The sequence below is a fragment of the Rhopalosiphum maidis genome, chromosome 1 (assembly GCF_003676215.2).
Source record: "Rhopalosiphum maidis isolate BTI-1 chromosome 1, ASM367621v3, whole genome shotgun sequence".
Classification (NCBI taxonomy): domain Eukaryota; kingdom Metazoa; phylum Arthropoda; class Insecta; order Hemiptera; family Aphididae; genus Rhopalosiphum; species Rhopalosiphum maidis.
Genome location: NC_040877.1, coordinates 21,960,885 through 21,988,393, shown reverse-complemented (window position 1 = coordinate 21,988,393; position 27,509 = coordinate 21,960,885). Strand labels below are relative to the sequence as shown.

Here is a 27,509-nt window from a genome sequence, read left to right as displayed (position 1 = left end):
TATACAGCAGAGCGATACCCACTTGTCCGCCCTTTTTAGTTAATCTTTTATAAATTTCTATAAAAATGTATTCGCTGAATCAAAATTCTTGAAAATTTAATACAACATCTCACATTAGTTCTATAATTGTATAAAAATATTTAATATTATAAAGACACCAAATCGATATTCATGGAAACTTAAAACTTTTAACGTATATTATTATGAATTTTATTACACGCAATGACATTTTTGATTTATTTTAAAATATTATCTATTATACGAATCTATTTTTACTGTTTTATCTTTATGATATTTAAAAAAATATATTATTGTAATAATTAACACTAATATTATACATGGTGATTCTTTTATCATGAACCACTCATTATTTCAAAAAGTATTCATGTTTTTGAAAATATTTTTTTACGTTGTTTCAAGTTGTTAAAAAAATCAACGTTTAAAAAATTATATTTTTAAACATTTTTTATCCATAGTTTTAATTTCATATTCCTAAGCAAAAATTTTTTCTGAGTATTTTGATACATAAAAATCGAATTTAGGGCGAGTAGTTTATGAGATAAGTATTTAAAGTTTTAATGCGTGGAGTAGAGTGGTACGGGGTTACCCCACAAAATGTTTGTCCACTACTCCACTTGTCTAAACTTTAAATACGTATAATTCATAAACTACTCGCCCTGAATTCGATTTTTATGTATCATAATACTCAAACAAAGTATTCAGCTTTGGAACATGAAAATTAAAATTCTATGTTGTCATTCAAAAAAGTGAAAAACTTAAAAAAAATAAGGATAAAAAATATTTAAAAATATAATTTTTTAATAAAAACGTTGATTTTTTAACAGCTTGAAACTATGTAAAAAAAATGTTTTTAAAAACATGAATATTTTTTGAAATAATGAGTGTTTTATGATAAAAGAATCACCCCGTATACACAATATTTTCGGAAAAATTATACCAACATATTGCAATATTAAAACAAAAATAAATTACTTTAATAGCTATGTATATCAAAAAAACATACCATGGAACAATAAAAATAATAAAAATAATATAAATTGATAGATTGCAGCGTCTACAGCCACCTTTTTTAACAATGTTATACCTATCATTGAATTAAAACTTAACACAACCAAATAATATAGCAGGGGTGGCCAACATGACTATGTACGCGAGCCACATATATTAATACAATTATATCAAGAGCCAAATTATCTAATCTGTACTTTTATACCACAAAAATAATAAAGATAGCTAACATCCAATAAACATATCAAATTACAAAATATGAAATTATAAAATAATAATAATAAAAACATTTTTTTTTTTTTATAAATGTATGCAAAATAAATTAAAAATTTTGGTTTTTGTAAATAAGACCGCGAGCCGCAATTTAGCCACCCCTGTAATATTATGACCCACTCGACGCCTAATGTACAGCAAAGCAGTATCCACTTGCCTACCTTTTTAAAAAATAAGTCATTAAAAAAATGTTAATTGTTATGTGTTCAAAATGCTATACAACAGCAATTACTGAATTACCATTCAACATTTACGACTCATTAAGAAAAATATTAGTTGTCAAGCAGGTAATCGCCCTGTTATACAACAGATGTCGAGTTCAACTCATTATTGAGTTTGATACTAATTGACACTAATTGATGTGTTAAAGTTGAATTCAATAAAATATCATTATTACAATATTACATATGAAAATTCATTCTGAAAGTTTTGGCCAAAAATGGGGGATAAATATTGGCTGAAAATGGTGAAGCCTGTTTACTTTTATGATTAAATTAAATAATACAATGTTCACGCTTTTCATCCTGTCCTCAACCTGCTTTTGTTATTAATTATTTAATAAAAGCATTTCGCCATAGTGCCATACCATACGGTATGTCTTATATCATTTATTGATTATATATATCATAAATCATAATTCGTAGGTTTCGTTACAATATTGAACAAATACCAATATTACGTAATACCATTATTCACATAATTATTTGTTTGGTTTCTTTTCAAGCTTCTTATTTACTGTCTCTTATACAAGGCTCCTCATGTGAGTTGTTGATTTAATAATTGTTTTAAAATATTTAAGATACTTTTACATGACTTATTTTTTAAAACATTTGACAAATTTCGTCGAAACCATAAAAATGTGCAAACTATTTTTAAGTAAAAATGTATAAATTGTTCAGTTGACGCCCATTGACGTAGCCAGGATTTTAAAATGGGGGGTGAGAAAAACCAAAATACTAAAAAAACATATTCAACAATTAACAATAACAGTTCATTTTATTTTCTTGATTTTTAATCAAGTATGATGGTAATTGAAATGAAAGAAGTCTGAATTTTTGTTAAGTAGGGAAATGGTAAAAATTCAACTCAGTTGTAATGACTAATGAGTAGGTTGATAAATAAGCTAGCTTTAACATAAAATATTAATGAGAGATATCCGATATCACACCCAATAAGCGGTATAACAATTTGAATCCACAAAAACGTCGGCGTGAACAGTCCCAAAACGTCTATTTTTTAACTTTTCTCTAAAACTTATAGCTATAAAGTTGATTAATACCTCATTAAAAAAGGATTATCATATAGAACAACATGTGAGATTAAAAATTTAAAAAAAAAATTATTTAATTTTTCTCAGTTAAAAAAAATGGTTATTTTTTACTAGATTTTTATTTAGCGTGATAGATTACCGAAACTGGAGAATGGATTTTTTTTATTTGGGGTCTTATTAGATTCACGTTGGCTCGGAGAAGTGCTATGATGATTTTCAGAACTTAATCTTCAATCGTTAACTCACTACAAAGCTATAAAGCTGAAAAACATAAAAAAAACACCCAATAAAATGTGTTTTAATTTTTTTTGAAGTTCTGTGAATTAATTATAAAAGATAAAGTTCTGAAAATCTTTACTGCATTTCTCCTAGTCAATGTGAATCTAACAAGACCCAAAACAATATACAATCCGCTCTCCGGTTTCAGAGATCTATCTCACTAAATGAAAATGAAAATATTGAAAATCAAGAAAGTTTACATGCCGATCTCTGACTTGGCAAGCCTTTTTTTATTAAGTTGATATGGCCAATGAGAGGTGGAGCATGGATCACTGTCCTATGGCTACGCTACCGCACATATCACAGTAACAGATCAATTGTATGTAATTCAATTGTTTATTTATATTTCATACCACAAATCTATTCACACAACCACACTGTTTTACAGAGTTATTAGTATTGGCTAATAAAAAAAAAATTAATTACTGTAGATAATAATTATATAATTAATATATATGTAGTTAATAATACCTAGTTTGACAAACTGTCTTTGTTTAGAATCATTTTTCGTGTGTAATAATGATATATAATAGAATTCAAATTAGGTATTTATTTGTGGGCCTATACAATCCCCTAATCTTTTAGACCTAGTTGCGCCAATGAATGTATCCATTTTGGTATAATACCCAAAGAATGATGAGCAAGGTGCTCAGAATAAATTTAATTATATTACTTATATTTGGCCCCTGGAAATCAAATTAACTCACGATCTATGTATTAACGTATTATGCATTTATGCGTATGCATTATATACTTACTAATATTTGTTTTGTGTATAGTCCATCAATACACTGTAAAATGCGGTGATATGATGTTGCGAAAACGTCAACAATATTACTAACACTTTAGATTTTTGTACTACTGATAAGTTTTTAGTTTTCAATAATTTGATAATCTACCTTTACTTTTATAATACTATTGTATCGTTATTTATATTTTTTTTTTGGATTTTAAACATATATATATATAAATGTATATATTTAGGCTGGATATATTTTTTCTGGCCAATTTCGTGACGTAACCAAATTCGTTACATTTAGATCACGCCCACTGTTATTATTTTTTTTAAACGGAATTTTCTCAAAGTTATCCATAGCAACCGATGATATAAAAACGTTACCATAGTAACCTCGCTGATACATTTTTTACTAGTAAGTAATAATTTTAAAACCATATATAATCAGTGTTGGCCAGGTGCAGAATTTAGCATGGCCCCATTTATATTTATTTATTTTATTTTTATTACTTATATAATTTTATAAACTTCAAGATAATGTTAAAAATATAATTTTCAATGTATAAGCTAATAAAAGCCTATATAAAAAAATATAAATATGACACACGTCGAGTGTCTACTGTCTATTTAGAATGTGACACGCGTAAACGCCTGCGTAGAAAACACTAGTCGTTAGTACAACTGTTGGCTGTAAATAAGCTCAACAGTCAACATGATTTTCTTTGTTCATTACAACACAAGTATTATAATTTTTGTTAATAAAAAAAATACTAATAATTATGAAAGCATAATAATAATATCATTATAGTATTATAATACTATAGGCTACAGCTATATTTTGTACTGCCATCCATCGTTGTCAATGATAAACAATTTTCTTAGTACCTATACTACCTACGTCCTACATGGTATCAATTCATTTTTCTTATAATTATTTAATATCTTTAATAACGTTATATATAATTCCTTATTATATAGTATCTTCTAGATTTTGTCAACAAAAATAAAATAAAATCATGCCTATGTATTTTTACTATTACAATAATTAAAGACTAATAGTATAATAAGTGCTGTGCAATGTTTTCACTAAAAATGAATTCAACTTACTGTATTAGTAATAAAATACATTGTTTAAATTGGAATATAAATATATAAGAAAAATTATAAAATATATATCATAAAATTTACTCAGATAGTTGGATTATTACGGATTATAATCTAATAAAGGCCGGGCGATAAAGAAAAACCTCTTTCTCCGTATTTTGGATATTATTACTAATTATAATTAAATAAACTATAATAATCAAAATTAACTGTGCCGTATGAGAATTCGTCGGAAAAAGGTATATTATTATTTTTCTATATAACTACTACTATAAATATTCATTCATAATAATAGTCGCATCATAGAAAAATTAATTTACATAAAATAAAAATAATAACTACTGATAACTAAATTATTTTGCCGTGTATATTTTAGATCATAATAATAATTAGTTAATTCCTTTATCAAGTGTTTGAGGCAACATGTTTTCTAAATAAAATATTTTGAGTTTCATTTTACTGTTTGTACCCGAGTACGCGTGGTCGAATGACAACAATTATAAAGATAATATTATCATTGCAGGTAAATAATAATAATCATATACCTAGTCAATATATAATCCTAATATAACATTTGATTATACATATTATATAGTAATAAATATTAAATTCACCATTTTACTGGCGGTACGTGTAATGAAGTATGATAAGATAAATTTTTGATATCGAATAGTTTCGCGGAATTAAAGTAGCCTAGTACAGCGCGTACCATTAGTGGTACGTGGAAAGCTCATAGGTGGTATGCTAAGAAAAATAAATTTATAAAAAAAAATTGGAATGCATCATTATTAACATTAAATATTATTTGGTTTATTTGGTGGTGTGAAGGTTGTTTGTAATCGTAATAATAAATAATAATAATAATTGTACATATTTAATTTAATTTATTTTTGTACATTAAATACTTAATTCTCATCATTTTGTAATTCCTAATAAAATAAAATTCTATACATATAACATAAACGTATACATTATTAATTAAGTAAAATAAATGGTGAGATGGTAAGTAAAAATGTTCAAACTGTGTAGGTGGTACGCGAATATAAAAAGGTTGAGAACCGCTGGCCTAGTAGGATATCGGTAATTCACGGGATGAAAACACATTATCGCACGGGCAGTAACATGTAAAATTTCGGTATGATCAAAACTTAACACACTGCATTTTAAATATCTAATAGACAAATAATTCAGACTATTAGACATAACTGTGAGGCAGGAGTTGATGGATTTTATTTTTGAAAACAGATTTAAATTCGTCATCGTCATAGTCTGTCCAAAATAAGAACGCACCGGGCGGCAAATTAGCGCATGTATCCCCCACAGGCAATGCAGACCACCTTGATTATACAATGTGAACCTGTGGACTTTATTGTCACTACGTTTTAAAAGTAATACACGTTAACATGTTATTAATTAATTTTCCTGTATAATCAGCGACGGCGGCGATTATGCCGTTGCCGACAACTGACGAATAGGCGACCAATCACAGAGTGATTATACTCAGCTAAGGGGTTCAGATATCGTTCCGGTTCTGCGATTCATTTTGGACAGACTAGTCTTTTAGGTTTCGATCAAAGCAATTTTAGATATTCAAATTAATCATTAAAATATTAATAATTAAAAAAAAAAAAACGATACATTTCCTAAATTTCCTTTATTTTAAGTACGTGTTCAATTTTTAAAATATAAAAAATTGCCTTGATCGAAACCTATAAGACAAATAGAATACAACTTAAAATCTGTTTTCTAAGTATTAAAATCCATCAAACACAAGCTTCACATTTTTATCTGGTATTTTGGTTGTTTTACATGTTTTTTGGATCTGCTTCATCAGCCACCTTAATATTTATTTATTATTTGCTAAAATATCACAATGTTGCTCCGTCGTATACAGTTTAAAAATATTTACTATTAAAAAAAAAGAATCAAAAAAATTGTTTAATGATATTTTTATTGAAAATATTTACAAATAACTGTATAACTTAAAAATTTAACAAAGCTATAATTTTTTCAAACATTTTTAAGTTTGGACTGTCTTTAGACACAGCTTTTGAAAAAAAATCTATAATGAGCATAAGTTAACTAAATGTAATACTCTAATTTTTATTTATCTATATAAAATACCAAAAAATAAAAAGTAATGCAAGTAGAAACATAACCTATAATGTAGTAGTGCCAATAGTGTAATACGGTATAACTTATGCCTAAACGTCACGTTATACGCGTATTTTGGCCTCTCCTGTTGAGATTGTCATTTTACAAACGGGCATTAACTGTGTTTTCTTTAATTTAATTTTAACTCATCTTGTACACCATAATATACTATAATTAGAGCTCGGAAGTTGATGCATTTTGCATTTTTTTTCGGAACTTTTTAGACGATGCTCTCCTAATGTTTCATTAACACGTGAATCTCAACAACTAATTTTTATTTTGCATTTTTTGGTGTTAATTACTTTATAAGTCATTTTCCCACATTTTTAGTCATTTTTACTGCTTTCACTTTAGTTTACTTCTTATCATTATGCCGATAACTTACTTAGAAATTTTAAATTACCACGGACTAAGATTAGTACCTATCTGATTTTATCTCACCAATTACAATCGTTGTTGTACTGTTGTAGTAAATATTATTATACCTAAATTTTATTATTTTTTTGTAATATCTTCGAAATGCCGAAAAAAATTTTATTTAATTTTTAAGGACATTTTTAGTAATTTTTATGTCATATTTTGAGTAATTTGTAAGCTTTAATAAATGTATATATATATAATTTTATAGTAAAATAGAATACAATTAAAAAATATATATACTTTTATTAATTTAAAACAAATATTTGTAATTTTTTTAGATCATTTTTAAGTACATATTTTGTCGATTTTATATCATATTTGCTTTTTTTAATGTTTCTAAGGTCATCAACTTCCGAGCCTTAACTATAATATATAGTATCGTTTGTTGGAATTATCATCAACTCGCGGTTTGTTTATAAACATGGCCGACGATGCGTCATTGTGAAATCATAAACATTTAATACCATTGATAAACAAGCTAAGATAAGCATTAAGCACTGAGCAGTAAGCAGTGATGATCAGTCTAAGCACATTGCACATGAGTAAGCGAGTTCAGTGAATAATGGTGGGTGAACTGAACTGGTGGAACGTCTTACAATCATGTTCACATTATTTTCGCCGACTGAGAAGTGAGCGCTGTCATCGCTTATCGATTCACTGAGCATCCTTGTTATCCCCACTCCCAACAAAAAAAACACTGTACCCACACCCACACGACCTACTCTGATGCGCTTACAAAAACACGATGGCTTACTTCAATATTGTGGGTTAACTACTGATAGCATTTTGCCGTTATTCGGTGGCTCAGATCTCACCGATCTCAGGGCTCAGTGCTCACTGCTCAGTAGTGTCTTGCACTCGTGCGGCTCTTGTGCTATGTCGCTATTTCCGTCATGATAATCACGCGCACGTTATCACAACGTTTACATTGTTCCACTGATAATAAGAATATAATATTATAAATTTTACTTATCGTTTGTCTTTAATGTCGATCGAGATATCAAGACTCAGTTTCGACATTTCAAGTAAGAATTATTTCACTTTATAAATGAATTACGTTCTTATTTTGGTTCGACATCAATCTATTTGTAAAATTTACAGTCTTAGTGGTGCTCAAAGAACATAATTAATCGTTTTTATAACATTATATGATTATTTTCAAGACTTTAAAAAACTTAATACTTAAACTATATTATTTAACTATAAGCCAGAAACAAATTTATTTGTTTATTTGTAACTAGTAAGTGACATATATCCATTAGTAATGATCTACTAATTTTTAAAAGAGTGGTTATAGGGTTGTAGTATGCAATTAATCTATATTACTCAAATAATCTATAATTGATATTGGTTCTTAAGTATTATTTTATTAAATAATGACTATCTTATTATTTAATATAGTTATACATTAGTCAGGTTTATTAGTTATTGGCTATTTACTACTTTGAGAAACAACTAGTGGTTAAACTCAGTAAAATAGTATCACTCAAGGTCTAGTATTCATTTGATAACTGCCACTATTAAAAAAGAAATTATTCTTTGGTATGAAAAACTTATGTACAAAATTAGGCTCAATGAGATATCGATATCATTGAATTTAGTAAAAATAGTTGCGCTCAATTATAAAAAAACCTATGTACTCTACCTATTGCTATTATAAAGGTTGAAATAATAACTTTTTTAAATTTTATATTCATAACTGACTTTTTAAACTACTAAAATGTTTTTTTTTAAAACTAGGGGTTTTCAGGCCTAGTAATGGTATTTTTTTTTCTATTAAATAAGGATTTCTTGTCTGTTCCTTTTATATTTGTATTTAAATTATCTAAGAAATGTTGTTTTTTCTCTAAACATTAATACACAATTGCTTTATTATTATTATTTTTTAAGTGAGTTACTTGTAAATACAAAATTAAAATATACATATGCCTGCATATAAATATTAAGCAATAATGAGATTATTATTGGTTGCTCATCTGAATAAAAATGTGTAATTTAAGGTCAATAAAAACAGGTTAACTAATTGAATTTAGTGAGAAAAAATTAAGTTATAAGTTAGTTTCTTTCGGTTTTATTATACATGATTTTATTTAATTAGTTCATTGTTAAATTTAAGACTGACATAAGCCCTTATTTATAATATACTATTTTACATTGTACACAAATACCATAAATTGTATGAATTAAACCCTATGTATTTATGTATTGATTAAGTATGCTATGTTTACTGGCAGCACATTGTGAGCAGCTTGTTTTATTTATTGAATACCAATATATGTTATTTCTTTCTAAAGTAAATTATTATGGAAAGATATTGAACAGTTTAAAAAAAAAATAACTTTATAGAGTCTTAAAAGTTATGATTAATATTACTTAGAATACAATTTAAATTAATATCAAACTAAAATCTATTTTAATACAATTTTTGCTTTAGAATTGAATCAATACATATTACTTTATTTTGTTGGATTGATATAAATGTATAATAATGAACATATTTATTGAAAAATTCTGTTGATTAAATCTTATTTATACATTCAACCACAATATATTTCTTGGAATTATATGTTATTCTAGATTTGCAAATATTAATCTCAATATTTTTACTGAGCTAGTGAACTAGTTCATGTTTTATTATATTGATGATTCTTTCTTTGCTAAAATCAGTAGTTTGGGTTTGATTAATATTGTTCTTTTGTAATAATAATTTACATTAATATATGTGTAGTTTTTCTATATGTATATATAAATTTGCATGATTCCTTATTTTAATTAAGGGAAAACATCAGTAAAGTTGTTTTTCTTAATATTGTACTTCATGTAAAATATAGTAATTGCTTCCCCTTGTTTGACTTAATGTGATAATATTATTAAAATTTAGGAATAAGCAATGGTGTATGCCATGCTCCCCTCTTTGGCCGTATTTACTATTTTTTGTTTTAAAGATTTATATTTATTTGTATACATGAGCGCATACTACAATATGTCTTATACAATTTTAGACAGTGTGTGCCCCCCTCTCCCCTTAAAAAATTCTGGATACACTACTAGGAATAAGGTATCATTATTTATTCTAATAACAAATAAAATAATTTTACCAATGTTTAATCTGAAACTTTTTTTAATATTTTGATCCTTAAATTTGTTAGTTCTTTTGATATAGTTATTAATAGTATTCTTTAAAATATTAAAAAAAAGCTTCCAATAATTCACAAATAATATTATGGGTATCTTTATAATTGTTATACTAGGTTAATAAATAATAATACCTTCATTTCAAACATACTAACTAATGACTAATTACAATTAGTGAAATTTAATGAAAAGTTTTAACTATATTATACATCACCCATAAATTAAAGAAAACAATGACATAGGAATGCCATTACTGTATTGGTGCAATATATGTACATCATAGTCAATTTGTGTTTTTACCTACAATATTAAAGTAAATTAATCTTTTAACAAACTTAAAAAAAAAAAGAATTTTATCCATGTTTTCTTGTCGGTATTCTACAATATTTTAATTTTTAAGCAATTATAAGTATGTAAAATATGTTTGTAATGTATATACATATTTGCTTGATATTGATATTGATATAATATTTGTCAACATTTAAGTAAATTCAATAAAATATTATTTTAAGATTTGGATGCTGGTTACTTAATTTAAATATTTTAATTATTGGTTTTTTTTTCTATTTAATGAGTAGATAATTTATTATAATTTTTACGTACCATATATCTTAACATATTATAAAATTTAGATATAAAAAATAATATTTAAATAAATATTATGAATAATATTATAATGATATGAATTTATTAAAATATATACAAAATATCAAATTGTTAGAAACTTTATCATTAAAATATTAAGAAATCTAATTATTTTTTATTATTACTTATTAATGAAATATAAGATTAACTATATCAATAGAATTTTTTTGTTTTATTCTGGTTAATCTATTATTTTCAATTTTTGAATAAAATTGAAATGAAACTATGCATTATATTATTTAATATTTACTGTTTAAGGAGCAAAAAATAACAAAAAATTATATTGTTTTATTTTGAAAGTATGTTAAATTCTTAGAAAAATGGTAAGTGTCATGTATGTTTTTACTCAGATTATTCAATAGGTTATGAGGAATTGAAAAATAAGTTAGCATTGTGTCGGGATTTCAGTAATTTAGGCTCTACCATCTTATATGTTTAAAACGGTATTTCCTAATTGTAGACAAAATAATAACTATAAGAGTTGTGGACACAAATATAAGTATATAATCTTGTGTATAATAAACTAATACTATAATATTGTGAACAAATTTTCAATCATTATTTTTTATATTACGTTTGTGGACGTCAGACAATTGGTCTTTGATATCGACAATTGGTATTATTACTTACGTATATAGCCACTATATTAATGACTATTACCACAAAAATTGTAACTGTGTCTTTGATGTAGTAGTCAAAAAATATTTTAAATGAATTTAACGACAACTTTACTCGTGTCTGTATAAATATCTCTCGTTAGTGAAATGTACTCCAAACAGTCAAACGATTGCTCTTTTGCAAAACAGAAATATTTTTAACTCCATCCATCAACTTTTTGTTTTATTAACTTGTTCATGTCCTGAAAAAGCGACGAAGCAAAATATTTATGTTTGTAACTCGCATGGTTTTTATTAACATGATGTTCCACAATGTTATAATATTAGATTGAACAATTTGTTCGCAAATAGTCGGTAGGTGATCCACTTTTTCACCAAAATCGACTAGTCTATTTTCCACCAGTATAATATATAATATATATCTGATTTCCGCCACCAAAAATTTCAATTTTTAGATTTTTCAGGTAATCCTTTACTTTTTTACTATGAAAACATATCTTAAGTTATTGAAAATTATTTTGATTTTCAAAATAACTTTAAATTAAACTAAAATAATTAGTTAATCAATTATTAATTAAATATATTCTTAAAATATCACATTCAAATCAAGAAGTCAAGATTATGTCTCTTAAGTTACAAAATCGAGTAAAAAATTTAAATTCTTGATTTTATAATCAATTAAAATTGTATTTCATGATAAACATCTTCTTTAATATTTTTTTTTTTATAATTTTTCTTTACACATATTTCTCCCCTTTTATATTGCTCAATTAAACACTGTTTTTTTTTTGTCGTTTTAAAACTTGGAATTTCATCAATGTTTATGCAAATGCTTTCATCAATGTTTACAATAAATTTCCGTTTATACATCTTGGATTAAAAAATTTACCCATTATAAATAGATGGCAAAATGTATTTAAAATGTGCATAAAATAACTCACGAGTGTTTGTTTTTGTGAGATCTTTGAAGATGCAAACGTTTAAAGTTTTGGAGAATATAAATAATCCTCAGAAATATGTTTCTATAAAGTAATTTGTAAATTTTTTTAGTCTTTTATCAATTGGACAATATTCGACGAAACAATTATTACCGGCATCAGGAAATAATGGTTTATGGCCACATTTCAGAAACTCCGAAGTCAATAGTTACTTCGGAAGGGAAAAAATAACCTCAAGTCTTTGCATTTTTTGTTTCTTGCACGAAAAACATGTTGCATACATTTATTTAGTAATAAACAAAAAACTAATGGAACTTAACGACAATTTTTCATTTAGTTTAGTTTTTGCATCAATTAAATTGTTGTTGGCATCAGCTAAATTAGTAGGATTATGAATTATGACATGATTTATAAGGTATTATTTTGAATCGTTTTTCATGAATCCCGGACAAAAAGTCCATGGATAGAAAGTCCGTTTTAAAAAAAGTTGAACAAAAAGTCCGGGTTCAGTTTTTATAGTCGGACATAAAGTCGGAGTACTTTCTTATAATCGGACAAAAAGTCCGAAAATACAAAATATTTTATATAATTAATATTTATTTTAAAAATTAAAAATATTCATACATATTATATTATTATACTTTGTTATATATTATTATGCTTTCTTCCGTTATCGACGAATGACGATTTAATACTAAATTATAATAAATATGTGTATAATATGTACAAACATTTTAAATTTTTAAAATAAAATAAATAAATTAATTAATTAATTATACAAAATATTTTGTATTTTCAAACTTTTTGTCCGACTATAAAAATGTGCCCGGACTTTTTGTTCAACTTTTAAAATGGACTTTATGACCGATTACCCGTTTTTCATAGATATTTTTTCTGATTCTATAGAAATTTATTTGAGTTTATACATAATAAAAAAATCGAATTGTATTTTCTTCTATAATTATAATTATATATGTATAGGAAATGATAATTTGATGAATTATTATTTTGTAATGAGATTTCAGTTAGAATAATTTTCTTTGGACTTGTCACTTGTACTTACAATTTCAATAGTTTTTCTTTTACATTTTGGTATTATTACTTCTTCTTTTACTTTGCTTAAATGTTTGGCTGGAATATTCATCATGATTATGCTGTGACATATTTATAAGTCATAACTTATTCATTTTTGTAAATGTATTAGTTCTTTATTACACGAACCAATTTGAAATTTAAAATTATTTAAAATAAATTGTTTTTGCCACAATTACTATTAATAATAATTATATTTTCCATTGTGCTCACTTATTTAATTATTTTCCACGAATTTCAATACAAACTAAAATGGAATAAATATCGTAAAATCGATACAAAATAAAATCATGATAACACTTATCTTAATTGACAATAATCAATTGTCGTCTAATCATTAGACTGCATTAGACTCTAATGCAGCGTTTCTCAACCTTTAATATTGTCCATTAATTTTAACTACCCAGTCCTATACCTATTATTAAAATTTTAATAATTTAATAAATTCAATTACATATCTTACTAATTTTTATTTATTGTTTGTTTTGTTTTTGAATACTTTTGTTATGTTTAATATAATTTTTTCTATTATTTTTAAAAATAAAATTAAAATTGATTTATTACAAAAATTTTACTTTTTTCACTATACACACTTAACACACTATACGTTTTTTATTTAAATTAAGGTACAGTTGCGCATGACACTGATATTCTTACAATCGATAAAGATTCTATCCAAGCAGTCAAAAAAAATTTTGAAAACATCTATCTGTACCTGTACTAAACACCTGGTTTCACAACTGAAAAATCCAAATCGACAGTGTACAAATTCGATTTCATAAAATTAATAACGTTTATAAATAAAATAAAAAATATACCGATCTAAAAATAGATACATAACACTATTAATATCATATAAATATCTAAATATCTTCTTTTTCAATGAATATTCAATATATGTGTACTAATAAACTGTCAAACCGCAAATTATAAATAATCTAATTAAGTAATTTGTAATAATTCAAATAATTTTATTTATTATGGCCAAAAAAAATAACCGGAGGTCCACTTTAAACTGTATTAGTAAGTGTCGAGTGAACTTCATAATATATACATATTTATGTAAAATCAGGACCGAAACTGAACCCGAATTAAAGATAATAAAAAAAATAAAAATATAAACTTCAGGCGCTGATACATTTTTTTATGGAATTTAATGAATTTACATGATGCACTTTTTTATAATGCTTATAAGCAAATGTCAATTTTTAAAAAATATAATAATTTGAAAACAAATAGATATCAAGCAAATTTTATAATATAGTTCTATATAGCATGTGAATTGTACAAAAAAATATATTGATAAATTTTAATTTTTACTACGAGGAGGGCTAGCGAGATATTTTGCTGCTTCCCACTTCCCCCATGCATTTTTGATTTTTTTGGAGAGAAAGAGTATTGTGCGAATTTCAAAACTATAGGTTTGCGAATTCATGTAAATTACGTGTTAAATATCTGCATACTTTTTTATGGATTTTCCATTGGGGGATGCCGGGACGTTGAGCTTGCCAAATGTACATACAATACAGGAACTTAAATCTACCTATATGCTTATATTTAATTACAGTTGGTTCTTGGTACATCATCTATATGTAATGACGAACAACACATAGTATACATTTGAATTTCAACTTTAACTAAATTTGCTACACTCGCCTTCAAAAAACACTCAAATCCATATTTCATCAAAACAAATTCTATATAATATACCCAGGTCGGGCAGGAACCTTAAGGGAAACTGATATAGGGACCTACTCTCTCCCTAAAAACAATTTCCACAAGATGGGCAATTTCTCCATCTTTTCATCTAAATACTACGAAAATTTCATATTATATTACATATTATGTAATGTAATGTATGTGTATGTAATTTACTTATTGTATAACGTGTAACTACAGACTGTAAATATAAATTATTATTGAATTAAATTATAATATAATAGTTTTATAATAAATTAGTGTAGAGTTAAACCTCGCGTTCTATAATAGTATTAGAATAAGGAAATAACATGGGATGAAATTAGTATATTTTTAAATTAAATTTTCGGGACTAAATTAGGATGCAGTTGTAAATTTACTTGATTCATACTATACTATATTATTGAATTTGTATTATATGAATACTCGCATAATGAATGTATCTTTTTGTACTGAATATGATAGTAGAATCATAGGCGTGACCTTTGACACAGAGAGTGTAACCTGGTACCCAGGGAGCTAAGGAGCTTTAGTACGTTTTTGTACATTTTTTTTAGTTCATGGTGCCATTTTAAATCGCAATACCATGAACCCCCATGGATACGTCTATGAGTAGAAACAAAATTATGGTGTTATTTTTTTTGATTAAACTAAGAATCTTGTAAAAAAAAAACATTTTTGTTATGCGCTCATCTGCCTTAATTGCTTCTTATCGCAAAATATTATTGCTTTTTGCATTTATAATACCAAAAAAATTAAACTGAACACGGTACTAAAATTATGATTCTTCTATCATCATTAACACCAAATTTCACACAAAATAATTAATATTAATATAATTTTGAAACGAATTGATCATGTATAAGACAAGCAACTTTTACACGTGTAATTGGCAAGGCTCAAGAATAAACCCAATCCAATAAAGTTTCGTGGCTATTATAAATTACCTACAATAATTTAACATTTAATGATGATTTGAAGAGAAAAATGTTGTATCTTGCATGCTTCTTTAACATTTATTTATAATAAACTGTGTTTAGTCTAACGCTAAATTATGAGATATTTTTCAGATTGTTCTTTTGATCAGTTACTTTGTTTTTATTTGGTATTGCACACCATAAACGCAATGAAATAAAATATATTACTTCAATTGCACTGAGAAAACTAAAACCCATGAACAATCCTAAAAGTCCTCCCGTGTTAGCTGAAACAAAATCAAAAATTGTTTTATTAAGTAATTTTTATTTTATCGCTTAAGTATAAGTTTTATTTACAGATAAAAAATATAAACAATATATTATCGTTACTAGCATTAATAATATGTTTATAGCCTTACATAGAAATTCTGTAAATCCAAACAATTCTCCTTTTGTAAAACCAGTAAATTGAGTTTCTTCAAAGAAAAAGTGAATTACAGCCATATTTTTTCTAAAATAAAATATACATAATAAGCCAGTATATAGGTTATTATAAATTGTATATAATATTATTTACAGTAAATTTATCAACGGTTTTAAAAAAAAATAGTGGTTTCTGTGTATCGTATTAAATGATTTCCTTTTCTTTAAACTTAAACTAGGTGAATTGCTTCTCTATATCATTAATCCTAATACAATAAGGTAGTTTTAGGTGGACAGATGTACATACTTAAAAACTTAAACGGACGCCACACTCGCAAATGTTATCTCCATCTTACATACATATAGAACATAGCAAATTTGCATTCAGTAAATCTTAGTATTGTTAATTAAAAATATTTTTCTCACTGACAAATCCATTTTTTAACAAAAAAACTCGTGTACATAACTTTATAATAATGCGGAGTTAGAATGATAACTGAAAAACTAAATCGTAGACGATGACAATCTTTCAAACCTAGGTTTATACATAATCTTGATTAGATTATGTCTATATACATTAAACGTTTATTACCATATCCAATCTGAAAAATGCCGAATATTGTAATATCAATAAAAAAATTGTAGACGTAATTCACCTAGCAAACTATTCATCTAGCATTGAAATAAACTGGGACGTAACTCGTGGAACCCCGGAAAAACACTAAATCATATAAATGTTTTTGGTGGTTGCTGTTCTAATTTTAAAAATATCATGCATAAAATAAGAAATTATAATATATCAAAAAATATACGCATTATGTTGTTTATATTTTATAGTATATATATTTTTTTTATTTTAGTTAATGATTGTTTATATTGAATGATAAAAAACATATGTATCTACTCAAAAAACATATTTAATTTATAAACTATACCTATTAATAATGTTTTTTTCATGTTTCTAATAATATTTCGCTTCTTAAAGATTCTGATCAGACCTAAATGAATATGAAATAATATTTAATTTCTGTTATAAATAGTTTTTTATTATTATTATTATACAATATTTTAAAGCAATGATGAATAATTTGATTTTAAACTAAATGAAGATTTGTGTAACTTTAATAAGAAGAAAAATGCAGATGTGAAAATGACATTTATTCTGAATTAATTACGTATTTAGATTTTGATCACCAAGCTGCTAAATATACCATATTGTATGTATTTAAATGTATAGGTAAATGTTTTTTTTTTTAGTATTTGTGAAACAAAAAAAACTCATGAACGGAGTGATAATTGTTGTATTGATTTTACAATAATGGGCATTTTTCTTTCTCCTATTATTTTGCACTGTAATAACTCAATAAAAGTAAACAATTAAAATTAATTAGATACTCACTTAAAATAACTGGAAGTTTTTCCAGCTAAATATGTTGGCTTGATTTTATAACTATTGGCCAAAGGTGATGATGAATGTACTTTATTATACCCAATCCAGTGGCATCCTGGTAAGCAAGTGCAATTCGGTAAATATGTTCCATTCAATAATTGTGTCATATTCGTTAACGGTGAACTATATCGGAGTTCTATTGCCACTTAAAAACGAATAAAATTGATTTATATTAATCGAGAATTATTTGATATTATTGATTCAATGTCCATTAGGGTAGGTACGTAAAATATACAATTAAGATGAGATTACAGTCAACTTTTTTTTTTATAATCAAAGAAACGAATTTAGTGTCAACAACCTTGAGAAATGCTATTTTACGTTGTTTTTATTGAAAAATAAAAAGGAGGAAAGTTGGTAACCGCTCTGCTGTTTAGTAGGTGTTGAGTATATTTTATCATTGAGTAGTTTAGGTTAGATTCACTGAGATAGATAACAACTACTGGAGGTGCGGACTCTGTTCCGAAAAACGAGTTGTCGCGTTGAGCGTTACCCCCATCACCGAATGGCAAAAACCCGTAGTCTATACACGCAACTATAGAGATAGGATGATTCGGTCACTTTGAAATGTAACACATTTTACTGAACTATTAAATTTAATAAATTTTTGTAATTAAAATTACACAGCAATACAGCATTAATGTTGTAACCTGGTTATAATTGGAGCGTTCCGACGTACCCTTACGAATAATTTGTTAAAGGGAACACTTTTTAACCACATTTAGAGGTAGGGTAACTGAGTCCCCATTTTAACCCCTGACCCCTGAGTATTACTTAATATAAGTAGTTCATACTAGAATATGTACTTTTAAAAGTTTGATATATTAAACTCTATTAAATTCCATTTTCAAAAGGAAAAAATAAGCATAGAGCCATATAATTTGTACAAAATGAAACAACATAAGCAGAATCTGATTCAAAAAATGAAAATTACATTAATATATTTTTAGATCAACTGAATAAGTACACATTTAGGAGAATATGTTAATGAAATATTAAATTATATTTTTGGTTACATTGTTAAAAGTATTATGTCAAAAGTGGTGTATACTACTGACTTTTGTATAAGTAATCAATTTGATCATAGTTATATAAATAATTTAACATTTACAAAGTCAGTTTAAGTTAAATTAATTAATGTTTCAAAATCAGTCATATTAATTGTACAACATTTGGATAAAGCATTCCAGGTTATTATTGTCAAATTTTTTAATAATGTAAAACTAAATGTTATAGAATGTGCTAGAAGAAGTATACTAAGTAAAAATACACTATTTTTTTTCCTGGCACACACCCTATAAATGTTGTGTTAGGGACTCCTAGTCATGAAAATATATTATTTAATTTAATTAGTAAAAAGTTTGTTAATATTAGAGTGAGCCATTTTGAAAAAGAAATTTAATATATGTCGAGTACTTAAAAATAAATCTTCCTTAAAAAACAAAGTTATCTAAATTAATATTATTTAAAAATGTGTTAATAATTTAAATTTGGATTTATTTATTTTTAATTATTATTTTACATTTTATTGTATTTGTTATCTTGGTTATGAATATAATTTTTTTCTAGTATAATCATTTCTTTACTAATTCCTCTTTATAAATTAAAAATATTGGTATTCGTTCAGTATGCATGACCTACCGGACCTTCGTTCCAAATTATCTCCAAATTTGCTACATAATCCAAATACCCAAGATCTTTCTAGTCTGCGACCATAATTTCTGCTTGATGTAGGCAAATTAACTAGATTTATTTGATTCTCTTGATCATTGTCAGAATTGGAGTCTGCCAAGTTATCTTGTACTTCTTCATGACGCCGATTACCTAGCCTCGGTTATGCTTTCTTTCCCTCTCAATATTGATTCATCAATTTGTACCTCTATATTTTGTCCTCCCATTTTTTGACGTTTTTCAAATAATGAACAACACACGTCTCTACACAAATTAAACCAGTCAACAATGGTTGCATTTGAACGACCCGTTAAATCAGAAACTGTTTTAATGGGTAAATCTTGTGATCAATAATAAATGAGTTCTAGTATTTGACCCAAACTGAGATTTGAATTGCATCGTGCATTAAAATCAGTATATGTAAAAAATCCATTTGTTGATCGTATTGATTTACATGTATGACATCCTATTTTAATACATCGTATAGTGCTGATTTCTTGAATTTCACCCGTAGCTAATCGTATGTTTCTAATGTAAATCTTTGTTTCACGGTGAACATTTATAGCATAAATTAATTTTGTCATTCTGTGGTAATAGTTTATTTTTTTGTAAAAATTCTAACACGGTTTTTTCAGAAGAAATAATCGCATACAATTCGACTGCTAACATTTTTAAATTTTAAACACACCTGATTTAAGATTAACGCCTGAACATGTACTGACAATAATGTTGATAAAATGAAAAATCTATTGGTAAAAACCACTTAAATAGTTATATTATATAATATTAATATAATAAAATTATACAGATAAGCAAGCATAGGTTGTCCGTACCTATAATAATAGTATAAATAATCGTTTTGGTAGATCACATACAAAACGAATACTAAAATATTTCATATTAAAATATGTCAATATAAAGCCAATATCAAGATAAAAATGTTGATACCAAGTTCGATCAGTTACGATCATTTTATTACTGTAAAACGTCAAGTTAAAATTTACTAAAATCTAGTGTGAAGTAATGTGCATTTAAATAATTTTCCATTCGGTGGTAGGGGTATCGGTTCGTTACTGCTCGTTTTCTGTTACATTATGAACATAGCCAGTCGGCACTCTAGTAGTTGTTATCTATCTCAGTGGTTAGATTTTAATTCAATGATAAATCATTACATATTATGATAACGATTCTAGGCGAAAGTAGTCTGTCAGTTAATTACTAATTACATTTTATGATATAATTTATTAAAGTACCTAATTTATTTTATTATCACTAATATATTTTAGTAATGCGGTAGATTGAATTAATTTTTTCCAAAAACATTGCGTTTTAATATATCGTTGTAAAATATACATGTTAAAAGTTTCAAAACCCCTCAAAAAATATTTTTAAATTGCAACAAAATAACTAATTATTTCTTGTTTAAATCTAATTTCATCCATATTTGAAGTAAAATGTCTAAAAAAAATCATTCATATATATCTTATATAATATTTTTAAATAACTATAATAACTATAATAACACCACTTGAAGACACATTTATTACAATCAACTTTTGATCAAGCGATATGTAAAGAAAAAAAAGTAGACAATTTCAATTATCTATATATATCTATAAATATCTCAAAAAGAGACAAAATATTTTGAAAATTATAACATCTATAAAAAATTTCAATTATCTACAGTTATTTATTTTTACGTAAAAATGTTCATTTTCTTTAATTTTTTTAGATTTCCGATTATTTTGAAAATTACTAAAAAATTTTACCTAGAAACAATTAAGTATTTTTACTGTTTCAATAAGTCATAATGTCAGATAGAAAAATCACATTGTTTGCCTAATCAATATTGTTTGTTGTTTCATTCAGAATCTAAAAATGTTAAAAAAAAAATAGGTAGATAATAAATTAATTTTTATTTAAAACTTACATTTAGCTTTATCCGAACACGCTTCATCTTTTTTTCCACAAATCCTCGAAAAACTATCTTCTAAAAATATAATGATACTTATTTTATTAATACTGCTAAAAATAAATACCTAGCATTTATCAATCAAAGCTTTACTCAAATAGTACGTGAAATAAAGATTAATTATGTGTACTTTTAGTGATAACTATATTTAATTTTAATCTTTTGTTCTAATTTCACATGCACTATGTCTGTTTTACATATTAATCATGTTATATCATATATTTATTTATATCATTAACAATTGGTTCTAAAATCTTATTGCAGAAAAAATTTGAAAAAAAAAATGTTTAAAAACCGGCTAGTCAATATACATATTAGTACAGGATTTGAGTGCATTTCATCATTAAATTGTCCATAAATATTTTGAAAATATTATTGTGTATAAGTATAGAATATAATTGTATAGATACATATTGGTGAAAAATTTTAATTTTGTGCGATTTACCTATGTTTTTTGAATTGCAACGAAATAACTTAGTATATAAGTAAATTAATTAGAAGATTATTGACGCTTTATTACGTCAACATTTGAACTTATATCTAAAAATAAAAAAAATGACGTGAAATTGTTGACTTTTTATAAATTTAATTTTTGAAAATTTAATTATGTATATAACAAAATTACAAATGATTTAAGGATAACCCGGTATTATACATTCGAATATGATACAATTTCATAAAACTACCATAGTTTTTGTGTAAAACTTTGTTTTTATTGATCTTAAAATACATGGATAACTTAGTCATTATAGTATGGGTACGTTTTGTTATTTACATTTTTTTTAAATTAATTTATACTATTTAGTTTTTTAAGGAATGAAATTAAGTTCTAAGTATCTTGACGGTTCGGTCCTAGAGCTTGGCAGATTTGTTCTGATATGTCGAATTGGTTACGGTAATGAAGACATTTTTGACAATCAATGATTATGTGGTTAACAGTTAGAAGAACACTGCATGTGTCACAGAATGGAGGTTTGTCTTGACTCATCAAAAAGCTATGCGACGTACGTTATGTGCATATGTCGAATGCGGAGTAGGTTAATTAGATTTAGGCCCATTTCGCCGAATCCCATCTCGACGAAATAAATCATTATAAAATAGAATTTTGTTTCATTTTTATTAAAAAAATATTAATTCTATTTATATCGCCAGGTAAAAAAATGTTAGTATAATTTTAAATATTTAGTAAGATATAATAATATAAACATTCGTCAAACGTTGTTAGTTTTAATTGAGATGGATAGATATAATTTCATCTAGATATTAAAAGACATAAATATTTAATGATTGTTATTTGTCCATTCTCCATTTCCAAATCCAAATTTAAACATATATTTTAGGTATTAAACACCCTTTTATAGATGTGTCATAGCTAAAAGTTTCTCTAATAGAAACAATCATACTAATTTCAAAGTCAATTTATAAATACTAAACAATTTCTCACAGCAGCATCTTTTATTATTTTAAACATTTTTGAATAAACTGCTATACTTAATTTTTTTTGGTAGCAATGCATAAACCTTAAAATTAAATTTAATATAATTTATAATTATGAATTAAAAATTCATAATAAATTACTTTTATAATAATAATTACCAATGGTAACGTTATTCCTATGATATAGCTGTGCAATGTATAAATTTGAGTAAATAACTGAGGTGCTAATTTAATAAAATCCTATCCGTAAAAATAATTTCACTTCGGCACACTCTTTTTAAAAATCTTTCCGTTCTAAATATAACAATTTTATTAATATTGTATGTAGTTTTGTAGTGCCTTGCCTATCTATCTAAACTCTGATGAGTAAAAACCTCGGCTTTTTCGGCAAAATGAGATTTTTTTATCAGTCCATATATAACTGGCTTTTTGTCGGCGAAATGGGATGAAACGATTTCTTCTTTTCTACTAAGCTCAGGATTATGCCATAGGTTGATATTGTTTTTTATTTTGTTAAATTTTGTATTAAAATGTTGCCAGTGTTGTCATTTATAGTTTATGTGTGAATTAATTTCGTTCTTCAAAACTTTTTTAATTTTAGTATAAAGGACTTATAAGGAATATTTATATAGATGACACAAAAAGAGATAAAATATTATTTTTAATTATAAATATTTATTGAAAACTGGTTTTGTGTAAATTTTCTAGTTTTTCTGATTTTTTGTTTTGTTTTTCCTATTATTGAAAAAAACTTATTTATTTTTGTCACCGCAAAATATTAACTAAATTTTATTTTTTATTAGAAACCACCCATTCATTTAAAGAACAAAACATTTTAACTGCTCTAAAAGGTAACTAAAAAACATATCTTTGTAGAACAAATGTTCCAATTTTACAATTAAATGATGGTAAAAGTTAAAATAGTCTATGAACCCTTATTAGTTTTAAATATAGCACTGATCAAAGCATTTTAACGAAATAATAAATTTAATTATATCGTACTTGGCATATAATACATGACGCATTGACAAAACATTAATGTAAAATTTGCTTCACATTCTAGTATACAGTTCCGTTGAGTATAAGTTCTATAGAATCTCAATTGTTTTTCCGCTGAGTATACACATTGACGTTTTTCTTTTTCTATTTCAGCTAATGCTGGTGTAGCCATTCCTACGGTAGGGTGAATTTCTAATGATGTTTCTCTTCCTGGAGATATTAAACTACCAAATGATGATATTTTTGGAGTTTCTACGGGACTGTGTAACATCACCTAGAATAAAATTTATAACTTATAAGTTAAGATTTCTGATAACATAATATATTTTGAAGTCGGATTTTCATATTTTTACATAATAGTTTTCTTAATTTAGTATATGCAGTTTGATAATTATGAAAAATTGAAACGAATCATTAAATAAAGATTTCATAGAAAACAATATTCTTTTTTTTGCAAATTATGTGAGAAAAATAATAATTTATTTTATTTTTGAATAAAATTGAAATTGAATGCTCAAACTGTATTTATATCTACTTAATTTAAATAAAAAAAGATTGAATTTACATATTAAAACAATATTGTGTTATAGGTTCATTGATTATGTTCACATAAAAAAATTATTTTTTTTAACAAAAGAATTTGAATCAATTTCTTAAAGTATTTATAAATAATATTATAGTATTTAGAAAACCTTTCAATAAAATATATAAAATATTATTCTATTCATATTTATATTTTAAATTCAAATAATTTTATTTAAATACGTTATCGTTTTTATTAGGGTTTTCAATATTATTATTTTTTTCTATACACAGCAACAAAATCAATGAAATGTTATTTTATAATATTTTATAATGGACTCCTAAAACAAACTATACAACTGTAGCATTTTTCAGCTTGTTATACACTAAAGAAATTTTGTTACATTACATATAAGCAAAACTAAATCAAAGGTCAAGTAATATGTACACATTTTCAAAGTTGGTAGTTGGTACTTTGATAGTCATATAAGAAAATTGAGTACATTCTTAGATTATTTTCATAAAAATTAAATCTATAGTTTGACGTAAATTGAAAACTATAAGTATAGTTTTTTCGACTATCGTTTACGGATTTTGTAGTTTTGTGTACGTTATACATTTGTGTAAAGGATAAATATATAAAAATTAATTATTGAAAATACAATATATGGATTATGGGCACACTCAATTCTGTATGTTACATGAATTTATAATATTAATAGGTAAATTGTATGATATTTTCTAAACAATTGGTGCCAATGTGGTAGTTATTATACACAATATTAAAGTATACATAGTAATATAGTATTATTATAGTCACTTCAGTGGCGCTAAAGTTCGTGTTTATACCCCTCCCCCCACAAATTGAATACTTTTTTACGCCAATGAATATTCAGGCAGCGAAGTTTTGAAATCGCCCGACCACATTTTAAATACTTTGGAGTCACTGACCACTTCTATAGTTGAATTCAAACATCAAAGAACAAAAAAATATTGGTATTTGTTTTTAAATATGTTGAAATATGTTTATATTTTTATTTAAATACAAATGAAAATGATCGTCTTACAAGATTAATCCGAACCCTATAAATATATAATATTACCTTAAATCCATAACTGACTTCTGATGAACAATAATATTCTTCGATTTCAGCATCCAAAACAAGAGTTAATCCTAGATGATTACCGGCACCCCAAGGCCTCCAGGGAATATAATCAGCAGGCGTATTCGGCGGGTATCCATTTTCGGGAGTCCAATTTGCAGACGGATTTGGAAAGGTAAGATTTAAATCTGATAAATCTTTTGGGTTCCGAAATATGTAATCCGATTTTACTTTATTAAATGAACAACATATACCTTCATCTGTTAATGAAGGGTTAAATAATTCTGAACAAACTTTAGGGTTGTTTGCCCATTGACATGACACAATCATGTCGTGACAGGGTTGAGATACTCTAATCATAAATTTTTTTAATGAATCCCAATCGCCTGTGTAATTGTCAATTGACGAATCCATTGATAATGGGTCTTCGTCGCAGAAATCGCTTAACAAACGACGATCGATATTGCTATTAAGTTTTGAGGATCTATGCGTAAATATACATAAGTTTTAAGACATTATTTATGTATTTTATGAAATTCTTAATAGCTAGTTAATTGGATATACATTACGTTTCTAAAATGGTTCGGGCAACAGATTTTCTTGCGTTGTTCATGTTACATATGGTAATGGCGGGAAATGGTATGCTTGTAAGCTGAGTTGCTTTTGGCGATAGACTTATAATTACAGGCATGTCTTGCCATTTATGGACCAAATTCATAATAAAGTAAATTGCTGTGATAACTGCTAATCCAAAAGATATTATCCAAAAACACCTTAAAACACAGTAATGTGTAATTTAAAATAATATTTAATAGACTGTATTGATTAATAATTATATTTTTTAATTTTTACTATACCTTTCACTAGCGCTTAGTTCATTATTACCGGCATATCTAAGTCCATGTAAAGTCGTATTCTGCGAGTAGTCGTTCAACATTCTTTTCCATTTATTACCGATTTTTTTGTTTTTAGATTTGGGTTTTATGTGAGTATTATTATTGTTGTTTATAAACCAATTTGATTTATTCTTAGTATTAAAATTATTACGAAAATGTCTATTTATTGGATACTTATAAGGTTCAAAGTCCTTTGTGTACATGTTTTAAAAATGTTCAGTAAAAAACTTTAAAAGAACTTCAAATAGCAATATTATTCAACAGCATAACACACATCTTCTAGCCCTTACTCATATTTAAGTTATAATTCAGGTATATTGAAGACGGTCCACCGTCGTATAGTAGTAATTAAATTCCGGTGTTGCACCAATTTTAAATAAATAGTAACACTTACGGTTGTAAATTAATCACTAATGATAATTACTATAAGACTTATTTCAACATTTCTGAATTAACTTTACGAAAAGAAGAAGTTCTGTAAGATTTTCTGTATATTATATCATTAAAGAGGGCCTGCTCTGTTAACACTAGTTACTATCTAGATGGCCCGCACTAGACTGTCTGTGACTCCTGGGTCTCGTGCTCATGGTCCGTCTCGAGCGTTGGGAATATGCCGACTCAGCCCTTTGGATCACTAGGCCATCGGGGGGATTGGATGGCTCACACGCGTGTTACTCTAAGTCAACACATTCGGTCTTATATGTGTATGCTGTCAGCCCAATACAAAAA

The 27,509-nt window shown here is 25.9% G+C and overlaps 2 protein-coding genes across 3 annotated transcripts in view; one reads left to right on the top strand and one right to left on the bottom strand.

Moving 5' to 3' along the window:
- LOC113550383 overlaps positions 1–27,509 on the top strand; it is a 37,064-nt gene that overhangs the window by 2,446 nt on the left and 7,109 nt on the right. The window contains exons 1-2 of one of the 2 annotated variants that reach the window (XM_026952159.1): positions 8,047–8,290; positions 25,935–26,059. The gene's annotated coding sequence lies outside the window, so the exon portion shown is untranslated. Of the gene's footprint in view, positions 1–8,046; positions 8,291–25,934; positions 26,060–27,509 lie in introns of those variants that run through there. The other variant, XM_026952160.1, reaches the window with a different exon arrangement.
- On the bottom strand, positions 16,392–26,869 carry LOC113560385 (pickpocket protein 28-like; the record flags this gene model as incomplete). Its single annotated transcript, XM_026966228.1, has 8 exons — positions 16,392–16,594; positions 16,727–16,818; positions 18,130–18,325; positions 21,782–21,841; positions 24,263–24,533; positions 25,885–26,350; positions 26,454–26,657; positions 26,742–26,869. Coding segments are annotated over 8 exons (1,569 nt in total), but the record flags the coding sequence as incomplete, so codon positions are not given.